This window comes from Aptenodytes forsteri, unplaced genomic scaffold, assembly GCF_000699145.1.
Source record: "Aptenodytes forsteri isolate BGI_AS27 unplaced genomic scaffold, ASM69914v1 Scaffold83, whole genome shotgun sequence".
Classification (NCBI taxonomy): Eukaryota; Metazoa; Chordata; class Aves; order Sphenisciformes; family Spheniscidae; genus Aptenodytes; species Aptenodytes forsteri.
Window position 1 is genome coordinate 1163037 of NW_008795371.1, and position 20869 is coordinate 1183905.

At 37.7% G+C, this 20869-nt stretch overlaps 1 protein-coding gene across 1 annotated transcript in view; it reads left to right on the plus strand.

Moving 5' to 3' along the window:
- Positions 1–4516: 4516 nt before the first annotated feature.
- The window catches only part of THSD4 (thrombospondin type 1 domain containing 4), a 312812-nt gene continuing 296459 nt past the window's right edge, over positions 4517–20869 (plus strand). Inside the window, exons 1-2 of the mRNA XM_009280340.2 lie at positions 4517–4603; positions 8487–8556. Of these exons, the coding sequence (XP_009278615.1) occupies positions 4575–4603; positions 8487–8556 (99 nt within the window). The 5' untranslated portion in view covers positions 4517–4574. The remainder of the gene's footprint in view (positions 4604–8486; positions 8557–20869) is intronic.

Below are 20869 nucleotides of genomic sequence, written 5' to 3' on the forward strand. Positions count from 1 at the left end.
ACTGCAGTAGTTCTGGGCACACCCAGAAGGAGAACTTTAAAGTTTTCAAAGCATTTAAGTGAAACAGAGAGGCACCTTCAGGGTTAGGTGGAGTAACTTGGATTTTTTGTTTTAATGAAAATGTTTGCTCCATGTAAGCATCAGAACTTTTCACCAGATCTAATGCTAGATTTCTCTGTTAGGCAGCTTTCAGAGACAAGTGTATGTTTTGATGTAGTTAATGAATATTTGAAGAGATTAAAACTCTGGTGGTAGATGTCAACAGCTGCAGTCCAAGCTGTTGGATGTATGCACAAATTATGTAGCTAGATAAACCTGGTGCACTGTGAGGTGCTTTATCAAAGTCTTGTGAATGTAGTCAATTTTGGATGCAATCCAAAAGACTTGCATTGAACATAGTTTAATAGGTGTGAACAACTAAACTAGTAGATACACTATACTTTACCAATGTGCAAGGCAACAGATTCAAAGGCAATCTTAAAGGGTATAATATTTTTTCCTTTAAGTATTTCTAAATATTATTTACTTATGATTTTCTTCCTAAATAATACAAAAAGAGAGCTTTGCACTTCAGTGGAAACATGACTTCGGAATGATGCTTAAGTTTCATAACTACTTCAAGTTGCCATTGTCAGTAGCTGGCAAGATACATAATCTAACCAGAAAGATAAATATTGAAGGAAATTTAAGTTGGCTTGCTATATATTTAAGTCAAGAAGATAAAATAGGCTAAAAGCTCAGAGCAGTTCTGAACTTAGTTGAGTTAGTGTATGTTTCTACATGATGTATCTCACATCCTTGTTGTGAGTTAAAATAGAGGGTCTTGGATTGTTTCAGCAGGTACTGTACATATGCCCACGTTAAGAAATTTCTGTTACAGTTAGTACATAGATGCATATGGATGTAAGTGAGTCGACAGGACTTAAAAGAAGTATGGGTTGATGCTAAAATGACATTGGAATTCATGAAAGTGAAATACCATCCACTCACAATACACAAAGGGTATAGTCACATGAAAAATTGCATGTGAGTGGTCCCATGATATTTAAGAGGTTAGGATAACTAATTCATTGGCTTTCTGCAAATTTTCGAACCACTTTGTATTGCATCATTTACCTCTTTGAGAAATCTTATTGTGTCCATTTCAGCAAATTTCTGGGATTGCCTATGAGCCTATTAAGTTATTTTTTTCTGAGTTGCTGCCATTATCCATCTCTGCCCCTCTTTGAAATCTCCATTACAAATTAGTATTTTTGTTTTCTAATTTCACTTAGACTCTCGTCTGAGCCCTCCTGACAAAGGGCTGCAGTGTCTGACTACAAGTGGGCTGCTAGGCTGAGATGATTAAGGGAGACTCTGCAGGTAATGTTGAGAGTGTCAGAGTAAATTTCAGTAAATACCAAGAAAAAGGATGGTTATGATTAGCTCATAACTTGGTAGTATAACTGCTGAGACTGGCAGCAGCAGTTTGAAGGTGTTAGGATCACTCACCTGCAGTGTGAAAGGGGAGGAGACTTTAATCAGGGGTTTTTATCCAGTCTCATTTTCTGTGACCTGATGCACATTTTATTATATGCCATGAAACACCTCTCCCTTTGATTGTCATGTCATGGTTGTTCTGGAGAGGAGGTTTGAATTCTGTTCCATCCTGTGTGGTGGGTTTGTTTGGTTGGTTTGGTTTTTTTGGTGTGTGTGTGTTTTGTTTTTTCCCTTACCCAGTTTCATGGATTTTGTTTTCATCCCTCTTGGAGGTGAAATGGGGAAGATTGCTGAAATGTCAAATATTTTAATGCGGTGGAGAAAGTCTTGCTAAGTCTGCCTAAGTACAGGAGTGTGGGTTGTTCCGGTTGAGATATAAATATCTGTTCTGCTGTAAATAGGATTACTAGAAAGTCTTTTGCTAGATAGGTCTGTAGTGCTTTTAAGCCCCTTGTGGGAAGGTAATTTGACTTTTACATTTGCAAGACTTATTGCAGACATAGTACACCTCATCAGGCTTTTGAAAGTTTCTGTGCCAAAATTCATGTTATTTAATCCTAGTGTTAACTGTCTAGCCATTTCAGGTATTCATTTTGCCTGGATCTTCTGGAGAGAAAACGATTGTCACATTTGCACATTTTCGTATCAAAAACACCGCTACCAAAATGACATTTCTTTCAATAGGCTGTAAGCACCTAAGCACTTAAATAATTCTGAAAACAAGCTCTTAAGTCGCCTAGATACTTAGCAGTTTTTACACTATGTGCTATAAATGATATTTCAAAAGAAATGGATCTGTGAGTTGCAGTAAGAAGTGTTTTGAAAAAGGCATTGAAATATCGTTGAAAGTTGAGTTTGTAATGCAGCCTGCCATTGACAATGAAGATACAGATGAACTGAAAAAATTGAAAACATGTGCATGGACTTTAAGCACTCTTTTTAAGAACAATCTCCAGAAACACCGGAGGTCCATCCCTTGCTTCTTCGCAAAACTAGATCTATAATAGTATCTTTACTGCTTTTCAAATGAGGTGCAGTTTACAAAGTGGATTAGGGGAGTGCACGTTTCTTTTTCTGTGAGTTTGTATCCCGGAACAATGTTCTGCTGAGATTGTGTCCCTCCATACAAGGATGTTGGATAAAAAGATTATTGCGGAGTGAAAAAAACTGAAAGAGAGTACATCTGGAAAAAAACAGAATGATAAGAACTTGAAACCATGTTGGTTACAATCCATGTTACATGTATATCCTCCATTATCAATAAGTGATATAAAAGACTATTGCCTCAGTATGTCTGGTGATGAAGAGTCAGGTTGCAGGAAGTGAGACATTTGTTTCCTTCACAATTCAAAATGTCTGTTAGTGAATAGTGTCCTACGGGATCTGTCTAAATGCCTTGTGTTAGCGCTGTATATGTGGACTTGCCTAACATTTAAAGGAACGTAGCTTTTTCTGAAACTTATGTGCTAAAAGCTCAAATGGTGTAAAGTGTTGTAGGAGATCTAGACTAAAAATCTGTTTTCAGAAGTGCTGCCCATCTTTTAAATAGCAATTATACAACATTAAGCAGTGAAATTGGTGAATAAGTTTGAGAAATCCTTTTAGATCTACTGACAACCATGGAACTGCAGAAAGAAAGGATGAAGTTTAGCTGAGCCTTAATGCTTTCTTCCTCATGACTAACTCAAACCTGTCACATGCAGAATTTTTGTCATGATACTTTCCCAAGTACTCAACTTTTAATGCCTTCCATTTAAAAAACTAAATGATCGAACAATAAAAAAGAAAGAGGAATTTTCTTTTAAAGTTGTTAGAAGTATTTTGTGATTTCCTAAAACAAATTTGTTGTTCTTTGATTTTTATTTGGGGGGGGAGGGAATATTTAGCTTGTCCAGTTACCTGCAAACAATCCACATTTTCTAGCAGCAGGATCTGTACTTTATCTAACTGCACATTTCTTAAGTTCTTTAAGTCTTATCCCTTTCTAGGCAGATTTTAATTATCTGGCTGCCTAACAGAAATTGAGAGCTCTTTATCTACAAACAGCAATGTTCTCTTGTTTCTGTTCACTCCACTGCATTTCAACATGTAACCACTTGTAAATGGCAAGATACAGACAGTGGTTGACCAAGTTCTGAAATGTATGGTTTTAGGTTCAGTCCTAATAGTGTTTTATCTCCTCTTATTCTCCCTCCTTCCTCCCCCTCCCCCCCACATGCAGCATTTTAGGTGTCCAATATATGATTACAAATTTACCAAAATAAGAACTCCCCTGATGTCTGAACATTTGAGAGTATTTCCAAACAAATGAGAGTGTACCTAGGTAATAACCCTCTCAAGGGCTGGTAGGGCTTCTATGCATTTGCAGTAGTTGTGATGCAATGATAGTGCTTAGAAATAAGGATCAGTTGAATTTGTATTCAGAATGCTGTTTAACCCCAGATTTCCTCCATGACTGTGGGCAAGGCTTTTAACTTCATTGTGGCTGGGTTTGCCATCTGTAATAGAGAGGGAACACCACTGCTCTTCTCTGTTATTTTCTGCAGACTGTATGAGCACTCGCAACAGAATCATCCTTGCATTGCTCACAAAATGGAGAGTGTATTAATAATATTACTATACAATAGAAATTGGTAACCCAGTTTCAGTTCTATGAATTCTATTAACACAAGACTTTAAAGCTGTTTGCTTTATTGTCATACAAGTGATATACCAGGAATGTGAGAGAAAAAGGCAAGTAAGTTTAACATCAGATTTGCATCCTTGGGAATCAAATCAAGATTTTGCATCCCGTAGCCTTTCAGCAAAGCACTCTGGCACTGTTCAAGTCCTGTTGCAAAAAATGGGGTGTGTCTAGTCTATTCATGTAACATACACTGGATTTCCAGTTTGAATTGCTGTAAAGTCCCAAGAATTGAGGTAGAGATGACTAATGTAGGTTGGTATCCAGTTTCATAGACATCCTGGAAAATACTGAATAAGCAGTGTTAAATGTTTTTCCCTTTTCTTTCTGTAGGATTTGTGTGTGATCAGCATTGTGCTGTACCACAGCGAAGAGGTATTTTTCACTTCAAGACACCTTGCATTAAAGGATCATGGTAGACAGCTTAATAGTTTCTTTGAGGTAAGTGGTGCAGTAAGACATTTAAAATCTTACTTAATATGCTCTTAACACGCTGCAGTAAATATCAATTTGGTTGTCTCTTGCTTTGGTGTTATAAGTGTTTGTATCATAGGAGGGTAAATAAAAATCTTATCCAAAGACCAAATAATCAAGTACATGAATACCAGACATAGCATTCTTTGGTCATAGTAAAAAAGAAAGTTCTCATTGTTTTTTTTATGCTTTAGAGCATCTGTTAGTGCATGCCAATGTGATGGCACATATTATTGGAAAGTTCCTTTTTTTTTTTTTATGAGGCTGTACAACTACAGTCACTGGGCTTAAATTACTGATTTACATGTTTTAGTACCTGTGCTGCAGTTCATTCAGGGGTTTATATTATGCATTCCTGAAACAGTTTGCCAGTGGGCAAACATAGGAAAGACCTTTCAAACAGCTTTCCTGACAAAGGAAACATTCAGCTGTTTCTAGCTGGTCTGTCCAGTTCTGTAGTTGGGCAAGCAGATTCAGAGAAAACAGGCAGTTGTGATGCTACACGAACAAAACTTGACCTCCTGCGAGGAATGACAGCTGCATGCTCTTTCATTTCTATGGAGATACTGTCAGTAACACCTCTGATCTAACCCTCCTTCTTGTGAATTTCAGACATCAATCTCTGAATTGCAATTCTGGCACCCTCCTAATATGCCAGGGCAGATTCCACATCAAAATGGATCTGTCACATATTATTGACACTACCTGTGTTATCTTTCCTGTTGATACTTCTCCCTGCATAGCTCCTCCCAAGCTGTCCCAGACTCCTAGGCTGTTCTGCAGACTTTCATTTGTGAGGAAGTCGGGAATATGAGACAAGAGCCATACTGTACTAGTCAGTAGTAATCACTTGGCTAAAATACTTTCACTCCTATCTGGACAATCCACAGTTGGCAATGATAGCCCTTCATAAAATACAACTACTAAGGGACAGCAACCATGCAAGGAATCTATTTTGGTACCCTCCAGCTTCATTCATGGAGAGCTAATACTCACTGCAGTGACAGAGGAAGAACTCTTAAGAGGTGTTCCTAAATGAGGTGTTAAATAGCCAACTTCTTGCTACTCCTACAATAGAGCTAATACTGCTTCGCTTTGCTCTGCGCCCCCCCAGTTAAACAGAAATTGGTATTGCCAGTAAAAGAAAGCTTTGCAACTCAGACTAACAGTTTAAAGCCTGACTGATTTAATTAGGTACTTGGCTCCAAATAGTGCCATAACTGTGAGAGCATGGGCTGTACCAGCAAGGTTCTTACACAGAGGCCTGAGTTAAACAGCCATCAATCAGCTGCAATTGGTACCTGACCTGTTCATGTATACTTGAAAAGCTTTGCCTTATTTTGAGGAACACTTGTTCTTTTTGGCTTTTCTGCACAGTAAGAATACCTGAAACACACCCACTGAAATTGGAGAAGCCTATTTTTGTAGCTTGGGAGGCCTAACGTTAGTCAAGCATGACAAATAAAAAAGCCTAGTCCAGAGAAGTTAGCCAAAGCAAGCTACTGAGGGAAATAACATTAAAAAAATTAAATTGCCGCAAACTGATTTGAAGCTAGAGGCTTACCTCAGGATAGCTTAAGTATTCCCAGCAGATTTCCTGTGTGTTTGAAATAGTAGGTTGATACCATTGTTTCTGAGAGATCCAATTGCAGATACAGAAGCAAACTTAAAAACTAGCTTCATTGTCCTTGAGCACGTACATACAGATGGTGATTATAGTGCAACCTCATTAAAGAATGGTCAGGAAAAGCCTGGCACGGAGTAATCACACATATACTAAAAGTTTGCATTTTAGAACTGAAAACTTTAATCTGGTAAGTAATTTGCTTTGAAGATTACAGTTCTTACTCATTTCAGAACTCCCAACATTGTGCATGATTTCAAAAGTATTTATGCATGGAAATCTGTAGTCCTTCAGACTGATCAGAAAAATCCTGTCCTGTCGAGGATGAAAGCATTCATTTCCTTATGCAAAGTTTGAACTTTCTTTCACATGCTCTGAGGGATTATAGGGAGCAGAAGCCATAAGGGAGCAGGGAGTGGGTAGGAAGATTATGAAAAGGAGGTTAAATATAATTTGCAACGGATGTAGGCTGGACCTGTCAGAGACTGCACTCTGCTTGCTTACAAGCTTGTCATGTTTTCATTGAGAATAGTTAGGAGATCACTTGAGCACTTGAAAAAGGGATATGCAGGTCAGCTAAAGACAGATTTGATGCTGTCATTTTGCAGTTTGGAGGTCTGAGTTCTGTTTCTATTTCTACCTTTGATTTCAGGTGTAATTGGCAAATCAGTTTCTTCATTCATGCCTTTGGCTTCCATCGACCGCTGTGTTATTTGGCCTTTCTCTGAACTGCACGTTTTGACTCGTACTGTGGTTTCTTTATAGTGCCTTACACTGGCTCTGATTTCAGCCACCTCCTCTGTATTTTGTGTTGTCACAAATGATAGCTTTGTGAAATACAATACTTCCTTCTAACAGACTTTTAAAGTGTTTTAATTGTTTTTTTCTAAATTGATGTGACAGTAAGGAAGTAATGACTTTTTCTTGCCTTTAGATGGTTTATTGCTTTGAGAGAGAGGGGCATAGACTATAGTGATGAGGTGATGATAGGCCCGTGCAATGAATACTTACCTAACGGTTCCTTTTGCAGTAGGTTAGCAAGAACAAACACAAAAAACTCAAGAAAAACATTCTCCCTAGTAGAAGAATTGGTGGTAATGAAATGCTTAGTATAAAAAAACCTCTCTCTGTTTAGGAGGTCTGTCTCTGAAAATACTTGAAACAATGAGAAATATTTAAAGGGTTACCGTGTAGGGAGCAAAGGAAGGAGCTGTGAGTAGGAAGCACAGCTGGATTTTGTCTGGTCCATTAGTTTGCAGCTGGATTTTGTGTCCAAATCCTTCAGTTTTACTTCTGCATTGAAATTCAGCAAATCATTAGCAGCTTTCCCCTTTATAGAGTGTCTGAAGCATACTCTTTGTAGACTGAAAAGTCAAACTCCTGGTAGAAATAAAGATGCCTTGATCCTACTTCTTATACCTTTCTGTGTTTTCTGATGAAGGGGCTTGCTAGAAAGGGGCAAACCAATGCCCAGTGCAAATTATAGCAAACAAAAGACTGAGCTAACTGAGCCTAACTTGTAATGGGCTCCTAGGAGTCATTACAGTGGTGAGGCTTGACAGAACAAAGTTTGTTTGGGCTTGGTTCCCATTATAACTCCTTTCAGATTGAAGGTGTGGGGACTGGGGTGATGCTTGGCTGCTTATCCTGAGTCTCTGGTGAGCTGTGTCCACTACTTTCCATCTTCTGTGCCCATTAGGTTATTCAATTTCCACAAGTGTTGGGCAGCTGGGGAAGAACCTATTTTCTGCAAAATCATGGTGATTCTTTGCATGTATCCTGTGTGCTGGAGGTGGAGTGTTCATCTGTAAAATGAGGAGCCAGAGCTAGAAACAGACTTAGTCCACAGATGGGTGAATTCTTTCTTAGCACTTTAGAAAACTTGCAAAGTGTATGTCAGTTTGACACCAAATGCTGAGGTGTTAAAATATGCACTGCCAAAAATATTTTAATTTAAACATGAAGTTATGTGAAATACTATCAATGGATTCTACTTCGTGCAGTTTTGCTTTATAGATAGACAAATATATGTATGTACCCGGTACTGCCTGCTGTGAAGTGAATGTCATAAGAACGTTCCATACAGTTTAGTGAGTCTGCTTTGGTTAGTAATGATATTCAAGTGACTAAATAAGTTCTTGCAGTATGAAGCCCTGTAATAGGCTGTAGATGTGTGGTTTGTATTAGTGGTAATTATATCTTCTGTGTCACTATTTGTTTTTTCAGACTTCTCAGTTCCCTAGCAGTGCTGGGATTTCAGTTTGTCGTCCCACAGCCTTCAATTGAACACAGAAAGGTAAGCATTAGAAATATTCAGATTTTGTATATTTAAAGGTAAATGTAGAAAACATTAGAGTAAGATGCATAAAGCAACGCAATCTAAATAAAGTTCTGGGAATAATGTGGCTTTTGTTTTTTGTGTGGGGTTTTTTATATAAATACATACTTGGTTAAAAGAGGCTCATCATGGTTAATTAGCTGAGTAATTGTATGGAGTGTTGTAGATCACAAATAGGTCCATGTCAGCTTACTCAAGCTTTGGAGCATTTTCATCATGTAAGACAAAGGGGAAGAAGAATTCATGTCAGTGAGAGCAGTGGTCAAACTTGGAGTGACTAGCAGAAGCATCCAGTTGCTCATAGATAGCTCTTTCTCATACAGAGATGGAGACGTCTGAAACAGAAGTTGGACCCAAACCACGCTCTGTTGCTAGATTTAAATTGCTAGAGATCAGAGCTGGAAGCTCCTGAACTTTCCTATTGTGGTCTTGTGAATGGTTCACTCATCATAGACATTGGCATGTCTAAGAAGGCTTGCAGACTGCACACCTTTCCTCCTGCTCAGCATTAGTGACATCTTGGCTGGAATACTTAGGTTAGGTTTTTGCACTGCTTTTCAGGAAAGTAGTGGAAAATTTGGAGAGAAACAGAGGGCAGCAGTGATTATCCTCAAGAGATTTTAAAATCTTACCTCTGAGGGAAGTTTGAATGAATTCAGGTTGTTTAGTCTAAAGATAAGACTGGTGGGGGAGGCAGATATGATCTTGAAATACTTACGAGTACTAGAGAGAAGGCTATTTTTTCTGTATGTGGTGGAGTAGATGAGAAGAAATGGATTTAAACTGGAGCAAGGGAAACTTAGGTTTGATGTTAGAAAAAACTTCTCATGGTAAGGGTATAAAGAAGAATAGGTCATATTGACTGGATAATGTTTGGAATTTCCATGATGGAGGTCTCTGTGAATGTGTTGGACAAATGTTTGTCAGGAATGATGTGTAGGTATTGCTGATTCTACCAGAGACCTCAGGGGAGATCCCCGGATGCTCTTCTGTCTCTTTATGGGCTGTGACCTTATATTGATGTTGTTCTCATCTCTTAATTGGTATTCAAACACAATCCATTAACTATTAAAGGTATCAAATAACCTATTTTAGAAAAAGTTTGCTTTTTACTATAGATTTTTAAATAATAATGCAAGATGCATATTTATTTTTAAACTGTACTTTTAAAGGAGATAAAAAGCAAGTTTGCAGGGTTTCCTTTCTTTATGTGCATGTGCCACTGTCTGTAGGGTAAAAAATTATTTGGACTATAGCTCCGTAGGTATGGACTAGAAACCTGAAGCTGTCTGATAGTCATAGTTCCTGAAGAGCATAGCTGTCATGTTCAACTCCTTGCGCAGCCTAATTGTAAGACAAGTTAAATGAGGTCAGTAATGATGCCGTCTGAAACTGGCACGGTCCGCTCTGCAGCATTTCTCAAACTGCCCAAGTGCTCTATTCTAAACCTGAGTACAACATAGTATTTTTCCCTATTTTAGATCTCTTCTGTTTTGTTGTGCAGTTGAGATGGTCGTGCTGCGGCTCTGTTTTCAGTACTCTGTCTAATTAGACATTCTTTTGTAACATCGACAGTGGAGAGATGCTGCAATCCAGCTTCCAAATGGCCTTAGGGGGGAAAAAATCTACTAACTAAAATAGAGTAAGTCAGAGAAACAATTGCTTCATTCTGTGCAGCTCCGGAATTAATTTTGATAAAATCAAATTCTTTGTTTTCAGTTGAATGAGAAATGCCATGGGTCTGGAGTGTCTTCTGTACTAGTTAAAGGGACTGAAGGCATGGCACTAAGCGGCATAGTAACCACCTTGGAGCTGTTCTTTTTACTGAAAACAAGAGAGGCAGAAGTTTCCTAGTGATGATCTCATACAGACTCCAAGGCTGTCATTCTCTGCTCTTACACTATGGGAGAGGATTCTATTCATGCCAAACTGTGTTTAGACTGGAATTCTGTATTTATTAAACTTTTCAGACACCTTCTGACCCACCTATCGGCTCCAGACAAGAGGGGCTGTTAGTAGCTCTGAAGGCCAAGTCAGACCTGTTTCTAACTGAGTGTGAGTTCTCAGCTTTGTAGCTCTGGAAGTTGTTCCTGTTCTTTTTATGCAGTAACCTGGATGTGTGTTTGCTGTATTCCTAGCCAGCATCTCCTGTGTATTTCTGCACGGATCTCTCTGCTGTTTGGTAGCATTCCTTCTATGTGAGAGGAGGACGGTTTTGCGGGAAGAAAGGGAGAGGAGGCAGAGGAGGATGAATAATATGTCATTTTAACAATGTAGTGAATAACAAAAGTAGCATTTGGTAACTTTTATATACACGCTCAGAGGGTACAGTATGTGGAAACTGAGTAACTAGACCTGAACTGTAATAAAACATTAGCTTATACCCCAATCTGTATTGTGTGTTTATTTTGCAGCTTACAGTTAAGCATGTGTGTACGATTGATGCTTGAACATGCAGTGTTGGAGAGTGTTTGGATTCTGTCTTGTGCACCCTGCATATAGTTATTTTTTCTCTGAAAGCTACGGACAGGGAAACAAAATCAGAGAATTGAACTTGGGTATTTGGCTGAGTAATTAATTAAAAAATTTCCAAATAGTCTAGATTTTTTTCTTACACTAAAACTTTTGGGAAAATGGAATAAAACCCACGACAATCCCCAAAGCAACTGGATGGAAATCCAGTTGTAACTGCCTCTGGACTCCCACAGTTCAGCTGAGATGTTGGGTTTTTTTAGGACTTGGGAACACTTAAAAACATCAGGAAATACTATTTTCTGTTTGTTTTAAAATCTTGCTAGTTTTTCATCTTTTGTTTCTTCTTTTTTTGGAATCCATGTTTAAAATCATACTAGTTTCAGAGGCTGACATAATGTAGATTTTTTTGAACAAAAATCTTTTTGTAGTTTCCTAACTCTTACTTGTAAGAGATTTTATTTGGCTTCAGTATATTAGAACTACTTAAAGTACCATTTAGCTACTCTTTACTTAGTGGCATATGTTTAGGACTGTAACATGAAGAAAGAAGTTTATCTTATCAAGCAGCAATTTTAAAAAAAATTTTTAAAGGGAAATTTCATCAACAAAATCTGGAAGAGCAGAGCTCCGCAGGTTGCTTTCCTCAGACGCACACACAAAAATCCATTTCTGACATGACAGCCTGGGGACTGTTAGCTAGAAGAATGAGCCAAATTAATTCCGTAGCAGGAAAGTGTCGATACTGGAATTAAGACTTGGGGGGATGACAGGACCGAATGGGAAAGTTTTGGTTTTTTTTTTCCTCATTTGAAGTTTATTCTGTAACTCTTCTGCTTTCAGGAGCTCCCCCCTCCCCACCCCCAGACTAAATGCAATACTATTCCATTTCAGTTTCCGTTCTTTTCTTACTCTGAGAAAACTTAAGCTTGGCTATTACAGTAAAAATGTTTAGAACACTAGCTAGTTAGAAGATACTTTTTTTGGGAAAACATTTGACTGGGCAATATTTTCTGCTTTTAGATTTTATAATTTTGGAATTAAAGTCTTGGAAGCTTGTCTGTCATGCAAAGTCAGAATTTACCAACACAGAATTTCTAGTTTCAGATTTTTTTTTACCTGATTTTTATATAGAAGTAGCTTTTGTGCTTATTCACTTTAAACAATGCTGTCTCTCCTGTCAGAAGTGCACAAAAACTGACAACAAAGAGCATCTTTACATCTTCCTACATCTGAGCTTATGGTACTGCTCTGTTTGTTAATCTTATCTCTGTAAATAGCACAGGTTTGGGCATTAATACAAATACATTAAACATGGTATGTTCATTAGATCGAAATAAAAATTCCTATGCAAAAGACTTATGGTTTCTTGCTGAAGACAGGGGTTGTAGTGTTGGTCAGTAGCTTCTTAGAGGTTGGTTTTTTTTCATGAGCTATTATTCCTCATTCATAGTATTTAATTTCTAATATCAAGTGTACTACTCCATAAGGCCAAAATACTCGTCAATATTAGCAAAAAAGGAGGAAATGTTATGTGAAACCAAGTAATTGCCACTTGCGTTTAAAAATCAACCAAGCTGTCTGAAACTGGTTAAACTGAAATCTTTCTTAATATTTGAACAATTAACTTTCCTCGTCCGTCAGTACTGGCCATATGAACAGCCCTCCTGCTGCTCATCATGCAGTCAAGCTCTCTGTTCTCCCTCCCTATGCTTGTTTTATTGAATAAATATTATTTAACCTTATCTGATAAGCGTCATACTGTGATGAACAGAAGGTTAAACTATGAAACATAACAGTCCTTCTCCCAGACAACCACTGAAGTCTGTATTCCCAATTTTTCAGAAGTCATTCCTGGGTGGATTTTTAACTAATCGTATGTTGGTGTGTTATGAAAGTAAGCTATAGTTATATTTATGCCTCGTTTAGTTTAGTAAAATTGGTAACGTAAATAGTAGTAAAGTTTGTCCAAATAAAATTTCTGACGTAAATATTGCTTTAACATCTTGCTTCTGTTATAGCATTAAATAGTAGCACTGAAGCAATGGAGTTGCTTTGAATTTATGCATATCTTTGTCACTCAGTTGTAGATTGGTATTGACTTCAGTGGAGGTACAGTATCTTAACAAAGTAATTTTCAATGTATGGAAGAAGTGTCAGGATTTATTTTTACAAGCATTTTGTTAGGGCACTACAATATTGTTCAAGAATTTTGAGCCTGTTTGGACTTAGGGTTGTTTCTTTATGCTGGCTCTGTATTAAAGAAGAAATAAACTGGGTGTTATCTCTTGCTATCAGACACACAATGTCTTTTTGAAAAGCAACTATGTAGCAAGTGAATGTGACTAGACCTGCCACAAAATTTGGAGACAAATATGCTTTATGTGTGGTGTTGGGGTTTTTTTGTGGGTGTCTCCCCCCCCCCCCCCCCCTCTTCGGCTTTTTTCTGACTGTGTTGGATTCGAATATGCTTGTTGAAGGGTCATCACTGCAAAGTCAGGAGAAATGAGAAACAGGATGAGGAGCAGAAGCAGAGGGAAAAGAGAAGAACAGGGGGAAGGGAAAGGTGGCCAAGATCCCTCATCTGGTAATGGTGAGCTGTTAGAGCAGTTCAGTACTTGTGGAAATGTAGCCTGAGTAGCAATGCAATGTACTCAAATAGCAGTTCTGTTCATAAAAGGGAATTTCTACAATTAACATCTACTTCAGAGCAGCTTTCTTATCTGTAGTATACTGTTTTTTGGAGAGGGTGAGTTTTTCTGGTTGGGCTGGAGGTGTGGGGGTTGGTATTTTTTGTTTCTTTTCAGTAGACACAGAAGTTTTCCTTACCTCTAGAAGGAGTAATTTCTGAGTTACCTCTGTTTTCCTTTTTTCCTTAAATCCACCACATAATAGCACTGTGTTGATTGCATTGGCAGAATATGTGAAATTGAATTAGGAGCTTATCAGAAGTTCTTTTAAACAAATTAATCTGTCACTGTGGATCGACCGTGGGGATCTATGCGCTTTCCCTTTGCTTCAGGGCAAGATGATTAAAAATACTGCATCTCTCCCGCTTGCCTGTGCCCATGCCCTTATCTAGAGTTTTTAAATTGCTTAACATCTACATTTGTTTGCTGTAGGATAGACCTTTTTCTGGGCAGTCATGTACCTCCCTGAAGTTTGCCCTAGGAACGGAGCATTTATATGTGACAAGCAAAATGAAATGCTAAGACTTAAAGGAATTCTGGCATATTCTTAGATTAATTGGCCTGCCTACTTTGAGGGGCAAAAGCAAGGAGACTAGTTTTGGTCTTGTTCTCCTCTGTCTGAAAAAAATAAAGAAGTAGGCCACTGATTTCTTTTCATCTTTCTGTCTTTCCATCTTTGCTGTCCCTGGCAATCTTGCTTGCTTGCTCCAGTACACTGCACTACCGCAAAGGGCTTAAGATGCCTTCTACTGGGACATGATTCCTTCTACTGGGCTGTAGAAAGAGGATGATGCAGATGTAAATGAGAAAGGAGAGGGAGAGTGTACAGAGAGGGTGGTAAGTTTAAGAGTACTATTTCAAGTGATAAGAATTTGGTTACTAAATCTGACTATGATATCATTTTTAGGATTCATATGGGAAATTCTGTGTATAAATGTGATCCTACACCTTTATTTATATTGTAATAATGACAGTGAATGGCAACGTTTCTTCATTTCTGTTGTTCTTTTACCCTACCACACCCCATAAAAGTCACTATTCTGTTAACTGAAAAGGATACAGCTGCCTAATACATCTGAACACACTATAGTAGAGTAAAATGTGAAGCATGAAGCAAGTCTACTATATCCTTGAAACACTGGAGGAAATTGGAGTTAGACAAAGTAGTTAATATCTCAGCTTGGCTTTTGGCCAAGACACCAGGACTAGTGCCTAATAGTTCTAAGGAGTACCATGGGATCTCCACCACAGCTGGTCGCCACCTTGCTTTTACATATCCTGAGAAGCAGAAGCACGTAACGGAAGGCTGTGTTCTTCCTTGCAGTCCAGGTAGAGTGAAGCTCTGCCCTAAGGTCAGCAGCAACTGAGATGTATAACTTGTCAGGACTTGCTGAGCTGGAACTCAGCTCTTGCTAACAGGCCTACTACAAAGTTACTGTGGTTCTGTCCTGCTGGGCTGTATATGCTAAACTGAATTTTACTAGATCAGCTTAGGCACCACGTATCTGCGTACAGCTGCTGTGTATGTGTTCCTTGCAACAAGTGTTTGCAGGTGTCACACTTTTTTTTTCTTGTAATGTTTTTCTTGTTTATAAGATAACTGCTGTCCATTATTATTGTATTTTCATACACATCAGTTCCATAAAACACTACCAACTGAAATGTAGTCCGTATTCCTCTTGCAGTTTTCCACTGGTCAGTATATCTGCCTACCTTCAGCACAGTTGCTTGACTTTAACTGTATAGATACAGATGCTGTTGCATTCATTGAAACTTTGGTAAAATAGAGCATTTCTAGCTAATGACATTGCTATTCTAATTACAGTCATCTTTAGGAAACAGGAGAGATGATTTAGTCCATGCCAAGACTTTTCCTTTAAAATTAGCCTTTTAGTGCAACGGAATATTTAGAACAATAGCTGAAAGAATTTTCTTGCTATCTCTGCGTTGTTGCTAATTCCCTGTCCTTGATGTTGTGGATTAAAATGGTTAGGAAATACAATTCTTCTTTGTTTTGTGAAAGGAGACAGGATAAGGATACATTATTTTATGCACATATACTCTTGGAAAAATCAAGGCCAATGGTTTTGTTATTTTTAACCTGTTTTATCATGGACCTCTTTTTTTTTTTTTTAATTAAAAAATACTGACTTCTTTAAGCTCAGAGCATGAGGGGCTTAAAGCTTGTTCTGTGTTTCTCTGGAAAAAATGAAAGGACCTTTGTTCCAGTTGGATTCCAGAGCAGGTGAACTTAGAAGGTCATAGATAAGCTTCTCATCTTCCTTCAGAGCAGTATTGCATGCTAGTTCTGTCCCAGGCTTTGGATCAGAGCGATGATAAAGATGAGAAGCCTTTTGGATTCACAGATGAGTTCTTCTGTTAGGGAATGTTGCTTTCTATTTTATGACAGCTTGTCCTCTCTGCTTCTGGAGTGATGGGTGGATGACTCACTGAGAGATCTTGAGAGGTGTTATGTCAATTACTGAATAAATAAAATCCATGTTTCCACCACATGTGGATCCCAAAGAATTTTTCTAAGTGTAGAAATATGATAGAATGGCAACAGCTTTGTCACAGCTGAGGATGGTTGACCTGGAAAAGGCCTAGGGTAGTACAAGCTAAGTGACTTAGGTCACAGATGATAGTCAATGATGAGGAAATAGTTTATTAAAATAAAGAAGCCTAATCTGTGATATAGTGAGGACCTGGTGCTTATCATCTTTACCTTACTGTAAATCAGAAGCAATCCTACTGTAGATAAGAAGTGATTATATAGAAGTGGTAGAAGTGAGGTCAGGAGTGAGCCGTTTGTTTACTTGAAAGTACTTAATGGTCTCATAGAAAAAATGGAAAGAAACCTCTGCCTTAAAACACTAGGCTCACAGAGGACAATGGTGGTGGTCTTGGTGTGAAAAAAATTAGCCAAACTTGGAGGAAGCTTCAAGCTCTATTGGCACAAAAACTCTTCTGAACTTTTTTCAGAGCTGTTTACTTTCTAGACTATTTAAATAATGTTAAAGTTTCTTCAGATGTGGTCAAAGTTGGTTTGAAGGGGCAGTTAAGCTTTCCAGGCATTGTAACTCCCTTCAGCGATTTGTGAATACAAAGGTCTTCTATTTCCAGGCTTTTTAGCCCTTTAATCTTCACAGGCACAGATGTTCAGACAGAGTTTTTATACAAAGAACGGAAACCCAAATCGTTTAAGCTGGTAATATTTACACTTTCCACGTAATGTAAAATTCAAACGGTTTACTACATCTTTGATTAAAGGCTTCCAAAATGCACTGAAGGATTAAAATAGCTGAGCATACTAACCAGGCAGACGTGTACACATTGTGTCATGATGTTTTGTTTGGCCTCTGCTCCATTTTTCTGCTAGCCTTGAGAGATCTGAGAAGTTGTTATCTGCAAGTTTTAGGGGTTTTTTGGTAGATTGTTTTTTATCAAACCACCAATGTTCCACATGTTTCTTGTAAGAGGCATAAAAAATACGGTTGTTGCAAATGAACATCTATAAAATGGACTGTAAAGACTTTCTGCTGGGAAATTGTCGTGGCTATAGAGGTATGGCCTTTATTGGAAATCAGCTGAGCTAATACTGGAAGAATATTCCTTTAAGATGCTTAGACTGGTGGAAGAATTAAACCAGTTCCATAGATGTGTTTACAACACTGGCAGGGAAATACAATAATGTTATACTTGAACAGGCTCTAAAACTAAACTATAATTTCCTCAGCCCATTCAAAATTTGGCACGCTCTGCTCTGAACTGCAGTTCAGTTCTAGTTTCTGTGAGTCTGCCTGCTTTTGTTTTTACACTCTTGACATTTTAAGAGGCAAAGACTGGCTCTTACTTTGTGGGATTGATCATTGATCAATTATATAAGATGAAGGTGAATGTTCATGAAGAATACTGTGTTCATTTCATCCCAAATATGACACGCATTTTTAATAATAATAATATGCTAATATACTGGCTTTTTGAATCCTCAGTCAGGCTGAGCCTGGCTGTGATAAAAGCTGCATGCACATCTTTTGTGACAGGCTGTGCCCTAGCAAAAGCTTCAATCAGTCAGAACTATAAAATAAAGGAGATGCGACCCTGGGGTAATGGAATAAATAGGAAGAGGTCATGTTTTCCAAGTGCCTTGACACTCCTTTAATAATGATGGTGACAGTTTGGTGTCATAGCATGGGTTATCATGTGTGGCTTAATAAGAAGAAGGACCATGGAAGGGACAATGAAAAAAATGCCTGAAGGGTGTTGAGGAATACTAACAGGATTAGGGCTCTTTGCTCTGGGAAGCACAGGACAAATATGATAGTAGTAGTTTAAAATAAAAAATGGCATGCTGGCTTCTGTTAATTCCACTTTGCATCCAGCACATGAACGTGAGTTTACTGAGTGAATACCATTGGTAGCATTTTTCTGAGCAGGTGATAAAATATTCTTCTGGATACAATTTCTTTGCCTTTGGGTGAAAGTAATACCATAAAGCTTTGCAAAACATACATTCATGCCTGTTACATCCCTTTCAGATGTATAATTAGGAATATGATGTAGTTAATTTGTTCATGAATCCATTTAAATTCAGGGCATTTAACCAGGAAAAAGATTTACTGGATAACATGTTAGAAATTAAATCTATGAAATATAACATTACTGTATCTAAACTGAAATTGCAAAAAACCAGAAATGTCTGATTTGGTTTAGATATCTCCAGGTTTAAAGCTTGCCATTGTCTTGTATCCCTCTTCAGTTTTGAGTTTGGACTGCTATAATGTGCTCAGTATCTGCAAAATACTTAGTAATATTGGCTGTGGCTATAGAAGCTTACTTAATTATGTAGCTGGTTAGAAGGTATATTCTGTCACCAAGCATTATGTTCATTATTACTGTGAAAGTCCATCATTAATTCACATATGGAGTACTGTATGCAGCATTGCACACCCACGTCAAAATGCAGGAGTGGAAAAGGTGCTGAGAATGAGGACAGTCCAAACTCTGGCCTGTTTTCCTTACAAAAAGAGACTGAACAGATTAGGACTGCTGAATTTCAGAGAGAGATCCCAGAATTGGATTATGTTAGTAATTTCAAACCAAACATCATGGTATGGTGAAGGAGAGTACAGAATGATCATTCTTCATTTGCCACAATGAAAAAATCTGGGAGACACAGTGAAATTGTCAGGCTGCATGTTTAACCAGAGTAAAAGGAAGCACTTTTTCAATGTAAAATGCACAATCTTTTGGAAGCCAAGATTAGAAATATGCTAAAAAAGGGATTAATTAATTCATGGAGATTAAGTCCAGTAGTAGATATGGAAAACAATTTGAATATGGTGTTTAGCTGAAGGAGGCCCTTAAATTACTGATTAGCTGGAAGCAGAGGGTCCGTGGATGTCTCTGAACGTGTCCTGGTTCTTACACTGTTCTCTAAACCTTTGCTTCTTCCATACAGTCAGAAACATAATACTGGGTTAAATGGGCCTCTGATTTATCCACTTTTTTTCTGCTTTTCTGAACAGTTAATTTGTATGTAAGCTATAGTTCAATAGGATGAATTATCCTCCAGTATTTAAAACCAGTGTTTGTCAGATCAGTACTGCGTTGTCAGTCATTGTCTTCACGCACAACTAGTTACATTTGAAATATTTGTGGCTTTCAGTTCAAGTGATATTTCCTCTTCAGGGACATTCTTGCATAGTATAGTTTCAACAACTGCTGCTGAAATCCTGAGATGCAGATCTTATTTCTAAATTCTGACAGAGGCGGGGGGGGAAATTTGCATTGTATTTCAATAGCTTGTGCACTCCTAGTTTTTGCTGGAATTTTTGATTCAGGATCAGAGTGATTGCTGAATTATATGAACTCAAGATAAACTATTTTTCTGTTTAAAATGCAATCCATGTCAACCTACTAGTAGTATGTTTAATTCAGTCAGATCTAAGGTTGCAATGTACTGAAAGTGAGGAAAGACTCAATGCTTGTCATAAGTCTAAAGCTACAGGAATGACAACTATTGCATTAGGCAGTGACTTAATGGAGAATTAGTCTGCCTAAAAGCTACTAAACATGTTAAAATTCTATAGAGTAACTTTAAATTTCTGAAATCCTTAAAATTTGGAAGTAAGCAAGTAAAGAATGTAAAGTTAGATTTTTTTTTTTTTTCCCCAGAACATAAAAAATAGAAAAAATAGTGGATGTAATTAAGGGGAAGCAAGACACAGTATTATAAAGTATTCTGCTTTCAGTTTTTTCAATTTATTACCCATGATATACAGAGTTTTTGTAACTGTATAATCTACATACTCATGCCTGTTCCACTGAACAAAAGTAAAATGTGTGTGTGAAATATTTAAAATCAAACAAACTTAATTGCACTGTAGTTCCTCTACAATTCATGGTAATGTTGAATGCTAGTTATGGATTAAAGTTCTGCATTTAGGATTAAATTCCATGGACTTAAATATGCCCTGTGCATTTATTTAGTTCTGCATGGAATCAGTATTGAAGGCTTTGTATGCAGAACAAAACAAATGCCTAGTTAGCATTTAGGTCCATGGGAGTTGTACACAGTTCATTTGAGAGAAGATTTTGGTGATATGTTTTTAATTGTCTTTTTAAACTTGATTAGTTAACCCAAGGAAGCAAATATGATGCGTGTTGCATGGACCTGGGGAAAATGAAGGAAAATAGAGGAATTAGAATTTGTTTTCTTGTCTGCCATGTGGATAAACATCTCCCTCTTTTCTGTGTTGATTTCTGCTGCCTTAATAAGTTTATTAGCTTGCTGTTAGGTGTTCAAAAACAGTAACTTAAATCAGAAACATTATCCTACAGATCTTGTACAACAAACCAATTTATAAACAAACAAAACCCAAAGAAACAGGGAGGAAAAAAACAAACCTCCAAGAAACAGGGAGATTCTTTGTATCTCTTAGAAAGATAAAAAGTAATATTGAAATTACATTGTTCCACAGACTGCCTGCCCGCAGTGGTATTTTTGTTGAGATTTTGGGGAATTCTCTTATCTGCTTCACTGTGCCTGAAACAGACTTTGGGCTGGTGTTTTTCTCTTGTATTATTTCTAAATAAATGATCCTGAT